Here is a 19,749-nt window from a genome sequence, read left to right as displayed (position 1 = left end):
CCTCTGTACCGGCCAAAGAAACGTGACAGAGATCGAGCGATCTCGCTCCATCGACCCCTTCTCTCGATCTACTATGAAGCACACACGAGGACGCGTACCACCAGCAGTCCGACGTGACCTCCCCCTTCTCTATGATCGCGTTTGATGCTCCGCCACCTACTCCTCCGCTGATCTTTTCCCCTCCTTCGAGCTGCGCCTCCTTATTGTTCCACTCCTCTAATCCGTGAAATCTAGAACAAGAACCGCGTGGCGAGGCTAGCCGGTACCAGTGGCACCGAGGAACTCGGTACCAACGGAGGTCTCATCTTCGGGAACGAGAACCACGCTCCCTCTCTTTCTCCTTTTCTCTCTCTTTCTCTCTTTTTCCTCTCTTTTCGTCGTCGTTTACGATACGACCACGTTGAGCACGTTCTCCGATAACGAGCCCCACGATCGGCAAAAGTGCGCCTATAAAACCGATCCTGGTCACCTGGAACACCTAGTCCACCGGTACACCGTGTCCGGAACACATCGTCTCCGTGTCTCCGAAGATTCACGTTTCTAGTTCAGGATCTCCGAATCGAGCAACTCCTTGAACATTCGATCGGCCGAAGAATATTTGTAAAAGTTTCGTACAGTTCGAAGAGTGGACGGATCAAAGGCACGTGTCGTGTTTACCAGTGAACGCGATACCTTTCGATACCAGCTTTCGTGAATTAAAGGAACGACGATAATCCGTCACTGTGTCGTTCGACTGGTTACCAGTGGGAATTACACGTAGCTGTCTTTTCGAAGAAGCGAAAATTGTATAATTCGCAATGCTACGAAGCGGTTGCCGCGCCAAAACCACCATGTTTGGAAGCAGCAGAGCGAGGACGATAGTCCTGGTCGGCCTGATGTTGCTCACGCTCCTCGACACGGTTAATAGCACTCCTTACAAGAGGTCCTTGCTCAGGCTATGCTCGAAAAGTCTCAGCGACGCTCTGTACCTCGCGTGCAAGGATCGAGGTTACAACGAGCCGTTTTCCTACAGCAGCGAGGATAGTCCTATGGATTCCGTGGGCCCGGGACTCGCGGAGGAGTGTTGCTACCATACGTGCACCTATACCCAGCTGCAACAATATTGCAAGCCGGACAAGTCCAGTTCCGTGGACGCCGTGTGAGTGGATGTTAGTTTCTCCTGTTTTTCTTTTGATATTTTTCTACACTGTAAGCTATGAAACTTTGTACACGCTATTTTCCTTGCTGCGCCGCTTCTGCACGATGGTTAGATAATTATTTATTGGCTGATCGAATTTTTCACGAGTAAATTGATCCCTTGATCGAGTTTCTGGGTTTTAACGGGATGAATTATTAAAAGTTTCGTAGTTACGAGAGGTTTCGAAGGTTTCATTTTTAGAGATGTTTTTTGACAACTGTGCGTCTTTATTTGACGCGATAGTTTCTTCTCAGTCTAGTTTTCCGTCGAATATTTCACATATAAATCACGAGATTTCTCATACGCTTTCCTCTTTATTCGTAATTTTGCATATTTTCATAATCTTCGATGTTACATTCTAGAAAACGAATCTTTTCGTAGAAAGCGGTAATAGTTTTCTGTTACTATCTTTTGCTTTTTTCTTTGTTTACGAAGCGTCTGAAACGTTAATTGAACATTTGAAACTTTAATCGATCTGCTGCGGCGCACTTAATTTCCTCCTTCGACCAAATTAAAATTCAATTCGAGAGACATTTGCAAATCTTCTCGTGTTTTCATCGATGGAAACGAATGGAAACGAAATTAGCAGATCAACGTTATTCTTGTTGTCGATTATGGTCGCTTACCTCAGACTTCGTTAACCTTTCCAATAACATTATAATTTCCAATAACACCTCGTCTTTGCCTTGAGGACCAATCTTTGCCAGACGTGTTTAAATATTCAACGCGACGATCAATTTCTTTCCTGTCTTGGCCGGAAATCATCGACTTCGCGGGATCTAGCCGATTTAACTGTTAAATTGACCCGTTCAACGTCTGAATATTCCATTATGCAAAGATTTTTGCAACAACCTCCAACCTTCGACTCGCCTTGGGTTTTTTCCAGTGATTTCGGCTGCAATTATCGGCCATGAGATTAATTTCCCAACGACCTCGTTAACATTCCAAGTTCGAAATAGCTTCTGCGACTCAATTTCTTCTTTTACTTCTGTTATTTATTCGTATATCGTGCTTCAGTTTTATTTCTCTTTCGATGCGCTCGTTTATCAATTTATTAATAACACAAGGAAGTTGTTTTTCGCGAAGATCGTCTTGTACAACGAGATGAATTTAAGGGAAAGCAACATTCAATATTTTTCGATGGAAATCCACTTTACGATTCCGAGTTTCTAATTCTAGTCGATGTCACGATGAATTTACGTGGAACGTAACTCGGATATATATTTAAATCGATCTTTGATAAGCCAGATCAACGTTTCAACTTTACCTTTGACACATTTAGTTCAGCTGTCGAAATCTCGATTCAGATAGCGTCTGTTCAGTTCATCGATCCACTCGTTACCAATATGAGCAAATATAATATATTATTCTTCACTGAAAGTTATTCCAAATCCTTATAAATTAGCAGAAACTTGAGACAAAAGTGTATTCACTTTCTAATCCAAGTGCGACAAATCAGAGCATCCAATCGATTTCCATTGTTTAATTTTATTTTAAAGAACCATCCCGGACCAAAGAATTATCTCAAATCACTAGGAAATATTTTCAAAAATTCGTTCAAAAAGTATCTGTTCGATTACCAATTGAATCTCGATAGATCAAAACGCAGTATCCAAGGTAACTCTCTCTCTCTCTCTGCTTTCAAAAGCTCCAACGAATTGCCATCAAGAATTATCATTAAAATTATACTCTTAAGAATTTATTTGACAAAAATCCATAAACGTATTAGAGGCACTCAAAGCAGCACCCGTAGCTCCCAATTCGTATTCCTCGATCGCGTCAAAGATTTTAATACACCTTGACGAAAATTTATGCAGAAAAATACGTATTCTGTCGCTAGATTAAGATCGACAGATCAGAGCAGCGCCCATAGGCAGAATTCGTAGCTCGTAATCGGCATCCCATCAGTTATTGGCTCGAGTACGATGAGAATCGCGAAAAGCACCTATTTAACCGCCTGCCATCGGCCAGCCGTTCTTCCAATCAGCTACTTGTTATTCTTTCGTTCCTCACGATAGAAGGGAATTCATCTCGGTGGACTTTACCACGTCGATAGTAGGTGGCTTCGCGGAGTCGTGGTTATTAGCCGGTTCGGCCGGTTCAATTGTCGCAGAGAAACCGGGAGAGACGAGGACAGAAGGCTCGAGAGCGGCGATTATCAGCCGCTCCATGATAATCTCTGTCGCTTTTCCTAAAGTTCACGGTTGCGCGGAGTGGCCTCAGCCAGGAAGGTTAGTCCGAAGTACTAGGACGATCGAGCGCTATCTCTTTCGTCGCTCGATCTACGCTTTTTTTCCCCGTCTATCTTGTTCCAACGATCGATAAAACAATCTTCTCCTTTTTATTCTCATTTTTTTTTTTCAATATCATCTCCCTCGTACTCTTCTTATAAGATCTTACGCGCATGCGAGCAACGATTCAAACAGCTGGATTATCGATTTCGCGCCTATTGTTTATCGCAGATGTGACGAGGTACACGCGAATCGAGTATTATTTCGAAACGTGAACCGCCGAGGACAATGAGTTGAAATGAAGCTGTCGCTTCGAACAACCTGTTAACCGGACGGCTGTTAAACCGTCATCTTTCGATTCTTAATAGTTTGGGTATAATATTCGTAGATCTTCTATCTTAGAACGCGTCGCGTCGCGTCGTTCTTGTTCAAAGTAAAGTCTATTGTAATTTATATTTGCAAGGTAAAATCCATTTAACTGATATTAATTGGTTATTCACTTTTAACTCTGTTATGGTAGAAGTTCCGCTTGAGAAATTACTCGATGACAGGATTATTAATGGAAACGCAATGTTTTCATCGATATTGTTACGTTGGTTTGGCTTCGTTTGTCAAAATCGCAGTGAAGTTGCTCGCATCTTTGGTTATTCGCTAGAGTTCGATTTTTATGTCGAATCTTGTTTGATGGAGTTTAGGACTGATTGGCGCTATTTCGATGACTGAAATTTACTTCATACAGAGTGAACAGTAGTTTAGATAAAATTCTGTCTAATATATTTATTATGTAACGCTATAGTTTATTTGAAATTGTTTGCCGAGCAACTGGTTTATTTGTTAAATCTGTTAGAGCAATCACTCTTGGTTCTGACGCTCGTAAATCTACGGTTGGACTTCGCAGAGAAAGCTTCAGACAACGACGTGATACTTTCCACTGTGATCGAACGTTGTTAGATACTTTACAGCAGCCTTAACATTCAATTTCTCGCTACTAATTGATAACTATCGCAAACTAACGGACGCATTAACGATTTCTAGCGAATGTGTGATTTTTTTTTCTTATTTTATCGCGTTTATGCTTGTGATGTAACGCACCATCGCATGACTATTATTATCTATCGCTTTAATACGAGAAAAATTATTTTATGTTGCATGAGTCATATTTTAAGCAAGTAAGGAAAAGGAACCGAAAAATATGTACGTAAGTTCCAGAAAGTTCCTACAAATGAATTCGAAAGGTTCGATATTTTATAAACGAAGTAACGAAAATAAAACGCCTATCGCCGCACGAAGTACATCGATAATTGTTATACTTATCAATTATTAATAATTAAGTATCGATATGTGCCAATCTCAGTGTCTTTCATCACTGGTAACATATTTACTTACCAGCTTATATCAATAATTACACTAAAAGCTTATCTGAATATGTAAGACATTACGTTACATCATATTACAATTTTCAACTGTTTTATTTTTATATAATATCTATATCTTGCCGTAGTATCTTTTTAACGTAATTCGTTATCAGGCGTGGTTCTTAACCTTTTACATACATTTCTATTTACTAGAAATTCGAAACATTTATTTCTAACTTTATGGGAAATATAAGCTTAATAATAATTATGTTATAATTTGTTTTCTCCGTTAGAACTCGAATGCCTATACGTTTATGACTGCGTTTAAAAGTAGAAAAATTTATATGATATTCAAAAATACGTAGAATATTACAAATACTGGCTATGATATCCAGTCGGAGTCTTAGTTCTTTAATTTATCTCTTAGGAGATCGTGAACTTCCATAAGCGTTTGCAGTGCACTCATCGTTAATGCATTCATCGCGAGTACATAGGATTTTCTTGATATCGAATTTCTTTCTTTTTATCGAATTTGATTTCCTGCGGTTTGTGAATAAGATTCAGTATGAAAACTCAATCGTACAATCGCTACGCCAGTGTAAGCTATCTGTCTTTGAGAAAAGATTTTCTTACGTTTTATCTTCCACTGCATGGTCAACTTCATCAACGTCTTTTCAAACTTCTGACGAAGAGAACATTAATCGTAATTAAGAATAACTTCAGTTGACTCCTCCTCAGACATATGCACATTGAAACACGATAATCTCTTTTAACGAATGATTTCTTACACTCTAACGAGCATACTCTTTTTAAAAGAAGTAATTACAGAATATAAAAATTCGAAACACCTCGGTGCATGAGAATAATCACAGATTTCATGCAACGAGTAATTTATGGTAGCTTAACAAACCTCTTTATTCATTAATCAATCATCTGTCAAATATCTCACTGACACTTTTCTATTTCCTCCTTTACAACTACGAGTATTTCGAACTTCACGTACGTCCGGTAGGTTCATTGCTCGAACGAATTAAGCGTATCGGAGAAACGAGGAAGTAAACGATCTCCCGTAGCATCTGCATTTTCTTGTTAATTAACCCTTCCAATATAAAGGATGGTTATAGTCTTCCTTCGAATCTTTTCCTTTATAGTCGGAGATTTTATACTACGTTATTTTATTATTATTTTCAGAGAATGACGTTACGGTAGTGTTTTGTAGCTCTTTAATGTGAAACCATATAATAATATATTTTAATATCGGATTTACAATCTACGACCGATCTGGAATTTAAAAAGTAATAATAAAAAGAAAATATTTTTTCTCGAATACATGGAACGAAACATTCCATTCGAAAGAATCAGATATCGAAAGGCTCGCATGCACATTTTCGTCACAATATTCATCGTGTTTTGCTACGTATTGCGCTTTCGCTTGTAACTTCCAAGCTAAGACACGAAACGATTGAAGAAATAACGCCGCCGATTTTCATAATTCCCCACGTTTGTTTCTGACTTTTGCAGAAACAGCCCGGTCTGGATAGAAAAGTACCCGTACCTGTCCACGAGGTCGGCAACCTCGTCGTCGTTGGAAGAGAGATCGAGGTCGGACATCGACTACGTCCACGGTACAATTAAATGTAAAATCCACGGGTCGAGGGGAGCACGAAAGAAGGGGGCTAACATGGACCGTGACGACGACGCCGGCGGCTGCGACAGGAAAAACCCGTTGAGGAGGCATCGCGCCAGCCATTGCGGCTGCAGGCATCGACGACAGAGGCGTCGTCGTCTTGGCAAGGTATCTACCACCATCGCAAACTATCGTTTCCCTTCGTCCTTCAGACGGTTCTACCTGAATTTTTATATTAATCTGTGCGAAATAAATATTTCCTCCGGATGAATATCGTTCAACGAATCAGCAGATTTGCGACAAAGTTTCCATAGTGTTACAGAATTATCGAATTATAACAGAAATTAAAAACAAGATCCAATAATAAGCAAAGAAAGATGATAAGGGATTAGATCAGAGTCTCGCGCTGTTTGCATTTATTTCCCAGTGTGACGTTCTTATCTCCAACGTGCAATTTTTATCTTCTAAATTACTTTTCTCAATGGTATTTTGCAAACGACACAACATCATTACCGATATACCGTATAAATATCACGCGATAGTCTGCCGAGCAATTTTTTTTTTCCAAATCAATCTTACGTCCAATAACAGAGAAAAAACACGGAAACCAAAAGTTACATTTCTCATCCTTTCCTAAAAATCTTCTCATTACCCAATATATTCTTAGAAGGCACAAATGTTGATAAAAAAATTTTACAACTTGATATAAATTTTTATCTTTGCGATGCTGTGTCGCGGAATTTATTGAGCGATAGCTTAAAATGTTATCTACTTAATAATTGATAATCAGACAAATTCTCGAATTATAAAAAGCTACGAATGTTTGCGATCTAGGATTAAATAACCAGTTCGAAGAAATTTCTACTTACATGACAGTTTGAAATATTAATTAATTAATAGATCGATAATCAAACAAATTGTCGATGATGAAAATAACGAATATTTGTGTTCTAAGATTAAATAATCGGACTCGCAGAAATGTTAAGTAAACAGTTTCGTACGTTATTTAGTTAATAATCGATAATCGAGCAAATTGCTAATCGTTCGAATTCCAGTTGCCTGTATTTTAGTATGGGAGAACGAATTTAAAGGGATTCGTAACTAATGAGAGTTGTTATTTCTCGTTGCAGATGCTAGAGAAGATATCGGGCGTGAAATCGGGTGCGCCATTGAAAAAAGAGGTAGAAACGGAGACAAAAGCAACGACCCGTGAGGAGCCATTTTGAAGCACCTCTTTCATCTTAGCATCGAAATCTCTGTGTTCTAACTTCTTTCCTCCTTCGTTCGTGCACCCGTCGAGACAGTCGAAGAGACCACGAACTCGAAACAATCGTAACAAACAAAGAGAGCTAAACGAGCAAAAGGAAGAAAAGCGCGAGAGGGAACAAAATATCTAAGGAAGATGAGGCCAATGGACAAGAAAGCGTGAGGAAGCTGATCCAAGAGGACAGAGGCGGACGAAAGAGAGCGTGCAATCAGTAAGATGTCTAGTCCCATAAAATAGTGAGAAATTGGTCATTGTATTTTCTGAAGTTGCGAAGGAAAAGAGATTAGAGACGAGTAAGTTTAAGTCCTCCCTTCGAATCTACGGCGCGAATGGTCGACTTGGAAATTTACAATCTGATCTACTCTGCAATTTTTAACACATTGCTCGAGTATTTTACCAAGTGGATAAAAAACAGGAAAAGAAATATAAAAGATGGAAATAACATGGTCAATTTTCGTGGATTTCTCGTACATGGGCCATCGCATCGCTTGAAAAACGACGCTCGATGTCTCTGGAAGCACTGCTCGTGACGCGGAATATCGACATTCACGAGTAATCGCGGCTGAATCCGAAAAAAATGGAGAAGCTATACGTATGTAATAAATTGGAAAAACCGATCCGGCCCATCAGTCGCGCGCGATCTCCTAGAGAAAGACTTAAATCCAGTGTTGTAACACGTCTGACCTAACCCTATACAATAAGTGTATGTATATACATTTTTTTGCTCGATTTTTTCGTTTTATTTTATTTTATTATTATTATTATTATTATTATTTTTCTTCGTGTCTTTCTCTCTATGTTTTTTTTTTTTTTAATGAGACACATACACATACATGCACACAAATGTACATACGAGAGATAAGTTTAGTCGGACTCGTTCGCGATTCTTTCTTTATTTCTTTTTTTTTTTTTTTATTTTGTTTCTCCGTTTCGTTCCTCTCGTTAAGTTGCCGGTCACTTTCAGCTCCCTTGTCGAACAATGATCTCACTAGTATTAGAGCTAAGGAACTACATTTAATAAATTAGTGCTGAACGAACTAGTCACTAAGGACGATGGTAGGAAATACCGAGCAACCGAGAGAGGCAGACGAAATATGCGAGGCGATCGGAACTTTCTCGGAGAACAAAGTCAGAACCGCGATTCCTTTTTGGGCGATGAAGTTTAGGTGGGAAATTTCTCGCTTCGTTTTTATTTGCGTGCCTTTTTGAATAGAAAGAAGTCAATCTGGCCTTCAACACCCCTATTGCCCTATTTAATAAATTTTACGTGATTTAATCGTATCCTTAAATCAACGTATTTTCTCTTTCTGTACGAAATTTTAATGCAGATGTTTCTTCCTTTGGTTTTGTTGATCGAGATAAATTTTGAAGATTTCGACGAATTTCCATTATTATCTAATACGATAGGGTGGTTAAACGAGTCACAAGAATAATGGAATAAGTTTGGTAATAAAACAAATGAAATCTTACAATTTACGTATCCTATTATTATCCTATTCGATTCAATTCACTAACATCATTAACTAGTAAATTATTGCGAATAAGGACATGCAACAGCGCTGTATCTTTCGCAAATCAAAGAATTCGCTTCTATAGAGTCGAGCTTAGATTCTGCGTGACTCCGAACCATTCGACAATTTCCAAAATCTTACAATTTAAATACCGTAACGCGCAATTGCCGCTTAACTTTACGAACAGTAGAACCAATTTTCCAATAAAATTGGTCAGATCGACTTCTGAATAGTTCGAATCGCTTAATACAATTATGTAAAGGAGCAAGAGGAAAGCTCTCTGAATTTTTCAGCCTGGACAGCGTTAATTCTTGTTCTACGCGAAAAGAAGAGAAACTGTTCCACAGCATCGGAATTATTTCGAGGCAAACTCGAACGATTTAAAAATTTGTTTAAACTGCCGAGTTTCACGGAACATCGTTGCGCGAGTATTGCGACTCGGGAAAAACAAACTCGATAAGATGAAAGAAGAAAGTGAAAAAGAAATGCAATTGTGTATTGCGAATTGAAACACGAGTAAATAGTTATGTAGGTATAAATAAGCGGATATATCTGCGATAGAAAATAGCTGTGTCGTTTAACAACGTTCAATTTTGCCCCCATACTGTATAGTGAGATACTCGAGGCACGCTCGAACGGTGCATAATAATTCGAGGGTCGCGAACCACCAGATGTGTTTGACGTCATTCGCCACTAGTTTTCTGTTGTATTAGTTAATTTATTTAATTCGACTCTCGACTCTGAACGCTCGAGTGTGCCATTTCAAAATCTACTATTTCGAGAGTATACGTAACGGGTAGCGTATACGGACTTAGCGAAGTATCGAAAGAAGTATAGCGAAACATTCGAAAAATTCTATAGTGATAATTATTTGTATCTTCATTTTTTAATAAAAAATAGAAAAAATATGAATAATTATTATTATGGAATATATATGTAAATTTCTTTTTAATATTAGGTGTGTAAATTGATCCGATATATCTAGTTTTAATAACTTTTTATAGGTAAATTATTTTAGATTTAAATATTTTCCCGTCTTGTAAATTTCTTACAAATGTACAAGTATCCTTTAAAGGAGCATCGCCCGTAACTTTGCCCGACAATCTCGAATATAGATTAGAAGATTAAAAATTAATATAGAAATTATTTCAACGATGAAATTAGTATTATATTCCTAAATAAAGCATTCGATAAACTTTCGTCGATATGGCATCAATTTAATTTACACGCCAATGAATTAAAACGCATGAAATGCGAATAAGTTTTCTTAAATAATAAAAGTCCAGATGTAACGTATAAGGCATTGATAAGTCTAGTGTAAAAATGTTAGAATATTCATTATACTTCTTCCATCAAGTATTCATAAATATCATTTCACAAGCGCATTTATGTACATAGTTTCTCATTTTCTCGTCATTCATGTTCAACCACTGTAAATAAACCCTACATTCGCCACGGGTCCTGTATAGCGAGAAACGATTTAAATATTTATATCAATCGAATAGTTACTTGTTCGCAATCTCATTCCTCCTTCCTGTTCTGTCACGTCTATCATAGAAGATTGCGATTCATACGAGACACGTGGCGAGTTCTTGCGTAACCGGCTTGCAGATAGCGATGGGGTCGATTTTCGCGTGCTGTCAAAACTTATTCATGGAAATTGTTGTCCAGTTCTATCTGCTAGAATTTGCATAAAAAATACACGAACGCTTAAACTGACACATTTTTGTTCGATTTTTTTTTTACCCTTCGAGATTTTTCATACTCATTTTACCCACTCATTTTACCTTTTCTCCTGCCCCAAAATATTCGATAATTATAATATTTACAACGAACAGAACGAAATGTATTTCATTCTTGCGATCTTTCACTTTGCGGACTCTTTCGAATCTTTAATCAAAATCCGAGGGTGGAAATCCAAAATTCAATTCGGAAACGTGGTTTCGTGGTTGATAGTTTGATATCTTTCTCTTAAATATCTACAACTAGAAAAATTATCTCTAAGATTTAATGATTCCTGGCTTTTGTATCATTGGATGAAGAGGCCCCCTCGATGATAGATAATCTGATATAATGATTTCAAGTGGGTGAAATTGGAAGGAAACGCAATACCTTTACCTGACGCTAGAACTTTCAGAATGGTCAAAGTGACAAATTTATAATTCTTCATAGAAATTTTACATATTCCGACGATTTGAACGATTCTTTTGCAAAATATATGAATAAAAGCTTATCTCGTCCCTTGCATTATAATTTCGTCGTATGCTATCCATTTTGATTTCATTTTTTTTTTTATTACAAATTTTTTGTACTTCATCTTTTATCAGTATTCCTAGTACGGAGTCATAATACGTTTTAAAATCTCGAAACCTATAATTTCTACGATATTTGTCAGGCAAAAATCGAAGAAAGTGATCTTATAGCAGATAACGTTGATTAATAAATGCCATTAACGTAATATATTTCATAAAAAATAATTAGCTTTTATACAGCCAATTGCCTAATTTCGAAAAACCTAGTAGAAGTTGATAAATTTCAAAGGGAACGTTCGCCAAGTGTCTTTTGTAGAAGAATTATTGTTTCTGAGAATGTATTTTGGCGCATCTTGTGGCAGATTGAACCATTAACAGATCACGTTGATGCCAACGTGTCGAACACGCTAGTCGCGCACAAAGAGCGTGAACGAGCACAGCCTCCTCATTCTCTGGCCAGTAGAAAGATGTTCGAGAATTCGGTCTTTATTAGGCGATCTCGTGACAGATAACACGCGGCACTCTGTGGTGCTTCTTTAAAATCAGAAATCGCTCTTGTTAGCACGCTTGTAGTTAAGAATTATTATCCACTTGTTACTCGAATCTGTAATACCTACTTTGGCCGAGAAATACGAATTCCTATAAAATAAGGAGAAAATCCTGGAATTCATAGAATTTAATAATCGTCGATCGTGTTCATTCCCTAGCGGAGATCAACGCTATAAAGACAAGATATTAGGCATTTGAAAAATAAAAATTGAATCTTCGTGAAATATTAATATCGCATAAACTTTTTACACAAGGGAATGATGGTTTGGTTTGAAATTATTGAAAATGTATTGATCGGATCAAAGAGCGACTTTGAGAAAAAGAGGAAAGTTTCACATACAGAAGATCTGCTCAAAAGTTACAACACCGTTCATCGTTATTGGCCTATAGATATTTGTGTATTTATAGAAAATTTAAGCAAAGGATCGAAGATGCACCGAAAGAATTTTTCGCTTATTTCACGATAGAAATATCACGTTAGAAGTTGAAAAGACCGAGAAAGTATTTTCATCAGTTCGATAAGAAGAGAGGCTAGAAAGATTTGCAGAAAATCCAATATTCTTCAAATTGCAAAGCACAAGTTCCGAGAATATAGCGCACTGCACACGCTCTCCTCTCTATAAAACCAGAATTTATAAAACCGTAACCTTCAACAAGCAAAGGCGGTATTAATTATTACGACGTGTATAACGGCTGTTTCGAGCAGTACTTTACAGATCCAAAAATACGGTCTTTGAAAGCGCGCAGGACCACACGACACGCGTCGTTCTAGGCGCAGAAATAAACTTTACGACTACTCGCAAAATCTGTTTCTCCGCGACGTAGGGATATACAGGAAAAAGAAGAAAAGAAACGACGTCTTAGACGAATGACAGAAGTGACAGAAACCTTTATTATCCGAAAGATTTACGTCCGCTGTCTGTATGTTCGTTTCGATCCCATCACTACCTGCACGATGCCCATTATTCCGGCAGCTATTAACCGCTGCACACGGTTCGCTTGTAAATTGGATGATAGTAGCAAACCCACTACGGGACATCGTTTCTCTCTCGCGATCCTCCGTGCGAGTGCACTTTCGGCCACAAGCACAGTGCGGAATGCATTCGACAAAAAACGAAATAAACATTGTTCGATCTTGATCTTATTAGTCGATGAATATCATCGGTCTTTGAGTAAATAATATGTAAGTAAATAACAAATGTAAGCAATAATTCCGTCGACGATCGATAGAGGATTAGTAAGAATCGTTTGTACATCAGAATCTATCACTCGATAGTTATATTCTCGTTTGTCAATTCTCGTTAAATAGAAAGACGCGTATAATTTTAATTTTCAATTAAAAGGTCCCTTTCCTTCTTTAAGGAATAAAAGAAGAATGGTCCGAACCACGACTGTAATTTTTATCGTTCCGTGTCAACAAGATATTGTATTACATTGTTATGTAAATGTATGTTGTTAATTTTTTTAGTGAAATTCATTCGTAACCGCGACTTGATCGAAGAGCGAATTTCTGACGCCTATCCTAAGAAAATTTTAAAAGTAAGACAAAAGTCCTGTTCTTTATCGAATGTCAGCACAATATTCGACGAGACGGAAGGGCAACGAAATGATTTCTGCGTGATACTTACGAAAGAACGGTAAGATTGTTCCTGGCATCGGCGCTATTTACTTAAACGTCACCGCGTGTAGTTAGACAAAGAGGTAGCCATTCAAGACATCTCAACTGAGCCAGGGAGCAGAGAAAACACTAACAGACACGATAAATAGACCTTCACTCATCTCGCATCCCCTGATATCGAATTTCGAGAAAGCTGCACATTGTATCCATCTTTTTGACCTTTGCCCTCGATCCTCGTTGAAATGTCGCACCGCGAAACGTCAGAATGTGGCCTGCGAACCTGCGTAAGTGGCCTGAGCACGTGCGAACCTGTTCCGCGAACGTTGCCCACGAATGCGACCTCCGAACGTGCGTATCTAGTGTGCGAACATGATCCGTGAACATGGCCTACGAACCTGGTCCGCGGACGTGGCCTGCGAGCGTGCGAATGTGACTTACGAACGTGCCAACGTGCGAACATGGCCTGCGAACATGGCCTGCGAACATGGCCTGCGAACGTTGCCAGTGAATTTTTATTTTTGTTCCCAATCGTCATTGGAACGTCGCATTCTGCTAAGTATCTACGGGTGATACGTGGAGCGCAAATCTCGAAACGCGTAAGATCGTTCCATTTTTTCATCCAGGATCTCTTGCTTTCATAAAGAATTCGTCCTCGGATCATTTCTTGAATTAATTCGAACGTACAAATTTTTGGTCGCGAAATTGGCAAGTAAAATTTTCTATTAGCCTCGTACACGTGCATTGTACATACATGGGCGATGATGTATTAATTTTGTTTAAATGCAGTGATTATTTGTAAGTCGTAAGTGGTGTTCTGTTATTCGAATGGAGATGAGGAGAGTATGAATCAATGCTATGTTGAGTGTCTCAACCCTTGAGATTAATGGGATATGTCTCAAGGCAATTTTCATAAGGAACGCTGAGAGTCGTTATAATTTTGAAAGCACGCATCGAGATATATAGTATGCATGAATCTCTGAGAAGCGAAATTTGACGTTCAATTTGTTTATCCGTGTAGATGATTAGCCTGCAACTGCCCGAAAGAGCTTGGATTATCGCTAAACTGCGGATTTGTATGCAAATGATCATTTATATGAACGTAGTTTGGAAAATGGAAAAAGATAGAAAATTGAAAATCATGGCTTAACAAATGGTCCTGCCAAGTTCGATTATAAACTGCAAAATATTGCAGAGGAGAGTTTTGCTCTGTTTGCGAAACCTATCAACGTATGGTGTAATTTTCTTTACAAATTCACCAGTGTGTTTGCAAAGATTAATTGCATTCTTTTTAAATGCAATTGCACATTTATTCGATATTTATTTGTAAATATACAGTGTGTATTTATTAAATGCGAATGAAACCTGCCTTCTAGTGAAAGGTGATGACTATTCGTATTTATATTTCGATGTCGTAATACCGTAATGCGTCTCGAGGTGAAATTATGTTATGTCTTAAGAAGTTTGAGTATTTTGCTTACTTCTGCAGGAGAATAAGTACGTAGAATGATCCACATTGTTGCGATATTCCAGTTGCGTTCCATGATTTTACGACAAAATATTTCAAACAAGAGCTCAATTTATAATGTAAACGTAAAAGTATTACGATGCAAATAAATGAAATATGTTTTCGAAGTTTCAACTATGGTGATTCATTTTTCATTCGAAATTAATAAATTTTGTTTCAGAAGCTTCTTTATCGAATTATCAAAAACAGCCTAAACATCGCGGCGAACTACAAATAAATTATTGTAAATTGTATAAATAAATTTTTACTTTCAGTTAATTTAAAACGTCGAGGAATCTAAAAGCTTATAAAGTATTAACATCTGTGAATAAATGATGGATAAATGAATAATAAATAATGATATAAAGGAAATATATAATACAATAATAATATAGGAATAACAAACACTAATAACAATAAATAATAATGGATGATAAGTAATCAATAATGAACGCCCTTGTCCGTAGGAACTTCAACTGCAATCATCCAAAACTCGAATGGCGTCATAATTAATACGTAATAATAATTCCATCTATACCCCTTCTTGACCTCGATAACATTTTTAGTGACGATAAAACAATAAACCGAACACAAAATTCAACTATCCAATTAAAACAAACCCGATTGCAAAGTCGGTCTGGCGACACGTTCAAGCTGATAACTTTCTCGTTAAAAGTACGAAGGACCGTGGTTAATATATGGAGTAACCGAAAGACCGGCGAATCGACGATCTCGCGTTCTCGATCCGAGGAAACAGCTATTTTGTTATTTGTTGCAAGTTAGTCGAAACAGTTATCATTGGTGGATATGTGTCAGATTCGAGTGGCGTTAGTCACGACGATGTTGCTGGCAATAGTCGAGATCTCGATAGCCGACACGATAAGCCGACAGTCCTTAGAGTGTAAAAACATCGCCAGGGATGCGATTATGAATAGCTGCAAGGGAGAAAGGATAAAACGATCCACGGGAAATGTCCAGCTATTACTTCGTTATCTAAATGATGGTAATGTTCCACATGATTGTTTATATTTATATCGGTAGGAATTTTTTAATTTCCTATTAACACAAATCTTTGAATATTCAATTTTAAACATTGAAAGTTGAATATTTAAAGCGAATATTCTCATGCAACAATGTATAGTGTACATGTATTTTCCTCGTAATACTTTACCAGATCAGGAATACAAAAGATTAATGAACCGAAAATTGATTTCATTTACAGAGAATGCCGAAGATTCACGGCGTCCAGAAGATTTCCTCGGCTTCAGCTTAAACTCCGACGAATTGGAAGAACTTCTGGACGAGGTCGGCTACAGAATGCCCAGAAGTTCGAAGGATCTGAGCAGGAAGATCTTCCAAAGCGTTGCCATGAAATGCTGCCCGAATCCGAAATTATGCTACGATAATCCAGGAATAATTCCTTGCATGGGATATTAACGACAACATTGCGGTTCATTATCCAAATTTTTTTTTAGAGTTTAGTAATGAATCGCGAGATTATCATTGATACGCCATGCGAGGAACTTTAGTACTTTTAATCATTTTAGAGTACGAAAGAATGTTTAGTCATTTTTGAACAGAAAATCCGAATGACGACTGTTGTACAATCGATCGTACTTAAATTTTCAGCTGTGTGTTGAGAATCTTTGAGGAAATAAAGTACTTATTGACTAAGATGTTGTGTTTTGTCCAAAGATTTTGCTCTTTATTCAAGTTTATTCTTTATTCTTTATTTAAGTCAAATTGTATTTAATTGGAATTTTATATTCGCACACGTAGTGGATAATAAGTTTTCCGCTTCGAAATAATTATATCGCTATAACAGAGGAAGGTAGAATTTTTAAGAATAAATGATTAAACGAGATAATTGCCGGCTTAATACAATTTCTTATCATTGCGTCATTAAAAAACGTAAGAAATTCGAACATACATGTATTTAAGTAATCGTACACTGCTTGATCACGTATTAAAGCGTTTAACTCTATAGGAATTTGGAGAAATTGATCAACCTTTATCGTTGATTTATCCTTTCACAAATTTCTCAATCTGTTAGCTGTTAGCGTCGAACTTTTTAAAAGGTAACCGATTTATTTCCACGAGTTTATTCATCGCGAGAAGGCGGTGTAAATACGGTGAAACTGCATCTATCTAAAGGTAAACTGTAAAATCGTAATTAATGGGAAGAATCGATTATTATTCTAGAAATGATCATTCGAGCTACTAGTATTTCTATAGATGCAGTTAAATAAAATTGCAAGAAAAGCCGGACGAAAGTAACGTTTACGACATTCCCTCTCCTCTACATTTCAATTTACAGAGTTAATTGAAATTGCTTCAGGGGCATTAAATTATATGCATAGACCGTAAAACGACGAACGAAATACCAATTACCAGCGGAAACTGAATCGCTCGAAACGAGACAATAGCTCGTTCAACTATAGAAAATGATTCGAGCGATCGAAACAACAAAGGAGACGCCGACAGCGTGACGAACGCGAAGCTCTTTGTGGCAATAATGAGTGATATTCCCGGCGATCGGGCTGAAACTCCGTGAAACTACGCCAATAAGAGATAAAAAAGGACGGTGCCGATTATGGCAGAGAGATGGCCAGAACGAGTTAAACGCGTGTCTGACCCGCTTCGTGCGTGCAACGCCCGGTGCAATAGAAGTTAATCGAAAAAAGTAGGTAAGACAGAGACGAGAAGCAATTGAGGATCGGCTCCGGCGTCACGTCGAGACGCTTGCAATTAGCCGGCGCGCGCGCGCGATCTAGCCGCTAATTTCGTCTGACGCCATAAAACCGCTTCATCGAGTTGGAATCTCGAAAAATTAACAGCGACCACCAATGGGAATTTCTCTAATCGTGTCTAACGAGATCGATTGCTTTTCGCTGATTAATAGTTTATATTAGGTTGTTCCAAAACGTTCTTTCGTTTTATAAGGAAATAATAGATGCAATTTTCCATGCATTTTATCCATTTTTTGTTGTGCACCTATTGTTTCCTTATAAGACGAAAGAAACTTTCGAGACAACCTAATATCCACGCTGACTCGCGGAAATATTATGTAAATTTTCAACATTTACCATAGAAGATTTGTATGGCTACATATATTATATAAGATATTTCATTGGTTCATGAAACGATGTGTAACGTATGATACAGAATAACGTAACAATATAATATAAAATTATGTAATATTTAGGTATTATGAAGTTTCATTAATGTAATGGTGTCACTGAATATTGATGTTTATTGATATAACGAATTATTGAAAAAAGTTTGTTTCATATTACACAATTTGCTGTTACGGATGTGTACTCTTAATCCGCTTGAAGATATTAGCCTGTTTCCATATAGATGATAATCCGATTACGATTGAAATTCGCTCGAGTATTTGCTTTTATTCTTTCGATAACGAAACAAGGTTCTCTTGTTATAGTAAGATTTGATTGATCTTTGAAAACCTATTAAAAGCTTTCATGCTTATAATTCATTCAATTTGATGCTTTTTCTTAATTTGTTCAACTTCGCAAGAATAATATTCGCAGGAAAACGTGAAGAAATCATAAAAGCGAATTGGTTTCACATATGTTAAATGGAAAATTTTTAAAGACATATGTCATGCTCAGTAAAATTCTACATGGATGTTTGTTATTCAAAGAGAAAAATACGCCTGTCAATCATAGAGATCTGATCACGTATACATATATGGTAATATGTCATATGGTCATCTTGTTTATCAATGAAAAATGCTGTAATTATTCGAAACGCAACATAATTATTTTTGAATATTCTATATAAGCGATAACGCGATTATGCAATAGCCTCGAGCGATTCTATTTGCAACAAAATGACTCCAATGCCATGAAGCAACGTAATTACCATTTTTCTTGCAAGAATTAAATCGCTAAATTATTCTTTCATTTTTATTCTCTTTAATAGTGGAATTGTTCGAAGTATTTTTATCGCGTGTGATACTTCGTTGGTGAAGTTCGCGAACGGGTTATTCGCTTATTTGAACGCAGTTGCAATCTATTTAGTTCAGTTTGTTTTCTAGGTCAGTAGTGCTCCACTTGAGGCAGTTCGCTAATCGAGATGGTTTATCTTTGAAGGAAATAAATTAATAATATTTAGTAACAATGTATCTCGTTCGATTAATAGGTTAAACGCTTTATTTAGTAAGTTTTACTTCTTGTTTTTTTTTTCCTCTGTACCTTCATTTCGGAATTATTTGTGGGAAGAATTTTAATTGTACATTTTTTTTACGAATCTTTGCGTGAAAAGTAAACAAAAGCAAGATGCAAGTGAATACCTGCTTTTTAACAGAATTGTAATTTAATCGGATAGTTCGATTAATTATGCAAGTTAAGAAATTTTCAAAAAACATTTAAATGTTTGTAATTTGTAATACATTTATTATTGGATCTTTAAATTTATTGTTAGATGTTTAATAAATGTTTCAACTCATACGAATTTAAAACACAAATTTTTAAATGTGCCTTAACAATATTAATAATTATATTAACATACACTTTACTTTTATATTCATCGAAAATAATCGTCTCTTTAAAATTAATTGCAATTAAGAAAATGACGTGTTTAAATATTTTCGGTGATCAGGGACATTTAATAACTTTTTAAGAAGTACGTACAAT

At 37.0% G+C, this 19,749-nt stretch overlaps 2 protein-coding genes across 6 annotated transcripts; both read left to right on the top strand.

Annotated features, from left to right (window-relative positions):
* The first annotated feature begins 261 nt into the window (after positions 1-261).
* LOC122570341 (insulin-like growth factor I, juvenile form) lies at positions 262-15,220 on the top strand. 5 transcript variants are annotated; one of them, XR_006317793.1, is made up of 4 exons: positions 262-1,138; positions 6,285-6,558; positions 7,521-8,249; positions 9,462-15,220. XR_006317793.1 is itself a non-coding variant. In XM_043732517.1 (3 exons), exons 1-3 carry the CDS (start codon positions 798-800, stop codon positions 7,614-7,616), a joined length of 711 nt encoding a protein of 236 aa, XP_043588452.1. In that variant the 3' UTR covers positions 7,617-15,220. The 5 variants fall into 5 exon arrangements, 1 of the variants encoding a protein (XP_043588452.1); XR_006317792.1 differs by having other exon boundaries at positions 7,521-8,360; XR_006317790.1 differs by having other exon boundaries at positions 7,521-8,360; positions 8,622-15,220.
* A 594-nt stretch (positions 15,221-15,814) lies between these two features.
* On the top strand, positions 15,815-16,612 carry LOC122569982. The gene is made up of 2 exons (XM_043731732.1): positions 15,815-16,094; positions 16,314-16,612. Exons 1-2 carry the CDS (start codon positions 15,899-15,901, stop codon positions 16,526-16,528), a joined length of 411 nt encoding a protein of 136 aa, XP_043587667.1. The 5' UTR covers positions 15,815-15,898; the 3' UTR covers positions 16,529-16,612.
* Positions 16,613-19,749: the final 3,137 nt, after the last annotated feature.

This window comes from Bombus pyrosoma, linkage group LG8 (assembly GCF_014825855.1).
Source record: "Bombus pyrosoma isolate SC7728 linkage group LG8, ASM1482585v1, whole genome shotgun sequence".
Taxonomy (NCBI): domain Eukaryota; kingdom Metazoa; phylum Arthropoda; class Insecta; order Hymenoptera; family Apidae; genus Bombus; species Bombus pyrosoma.
The sequence above is the reverse complement of the archived record's forward strand: the minus strand, read 5'-3'. Positions and strand labels throughout refer to the sequence as shown.

Coding starts and splice junctions, on each gene's coding strand:
- LOC122569982 (XM_043731732.1), top strand. CDS start 15,899: ATGTGTCAGATTCGAGTGGCGTTAGTCACGACGATGTTGCTGGCAATA. Junction 16,095..16,313: donor ACTTCGTTATCTAAATGATG/GTAATGTTCCAC, acceptor TTTCATTTACAG/AGAATGCCGAAGATTCACGG.
- LOC122570341 (XM_043732517.1), top strand. CDS start 798: ATGCTACGAAGCGGTTGCCGCGCCAAAACCACCATGTTTGGAAGCAGC. Junction 1,139..6,284: donor TCCAGTTCCGTGGACGCCGT/GTGAGTGGATGT, acceptor TGACTTTTGCAG/AAACAGCCCGGTCTGGATAG. Junction 6,559..7,520: donor GGCGTCGTCGTCTTGGCAAG/GTATCTACCACC, acceptor TTCTCGTTGCAG/ATGCTAGAGAAGATATCGGG.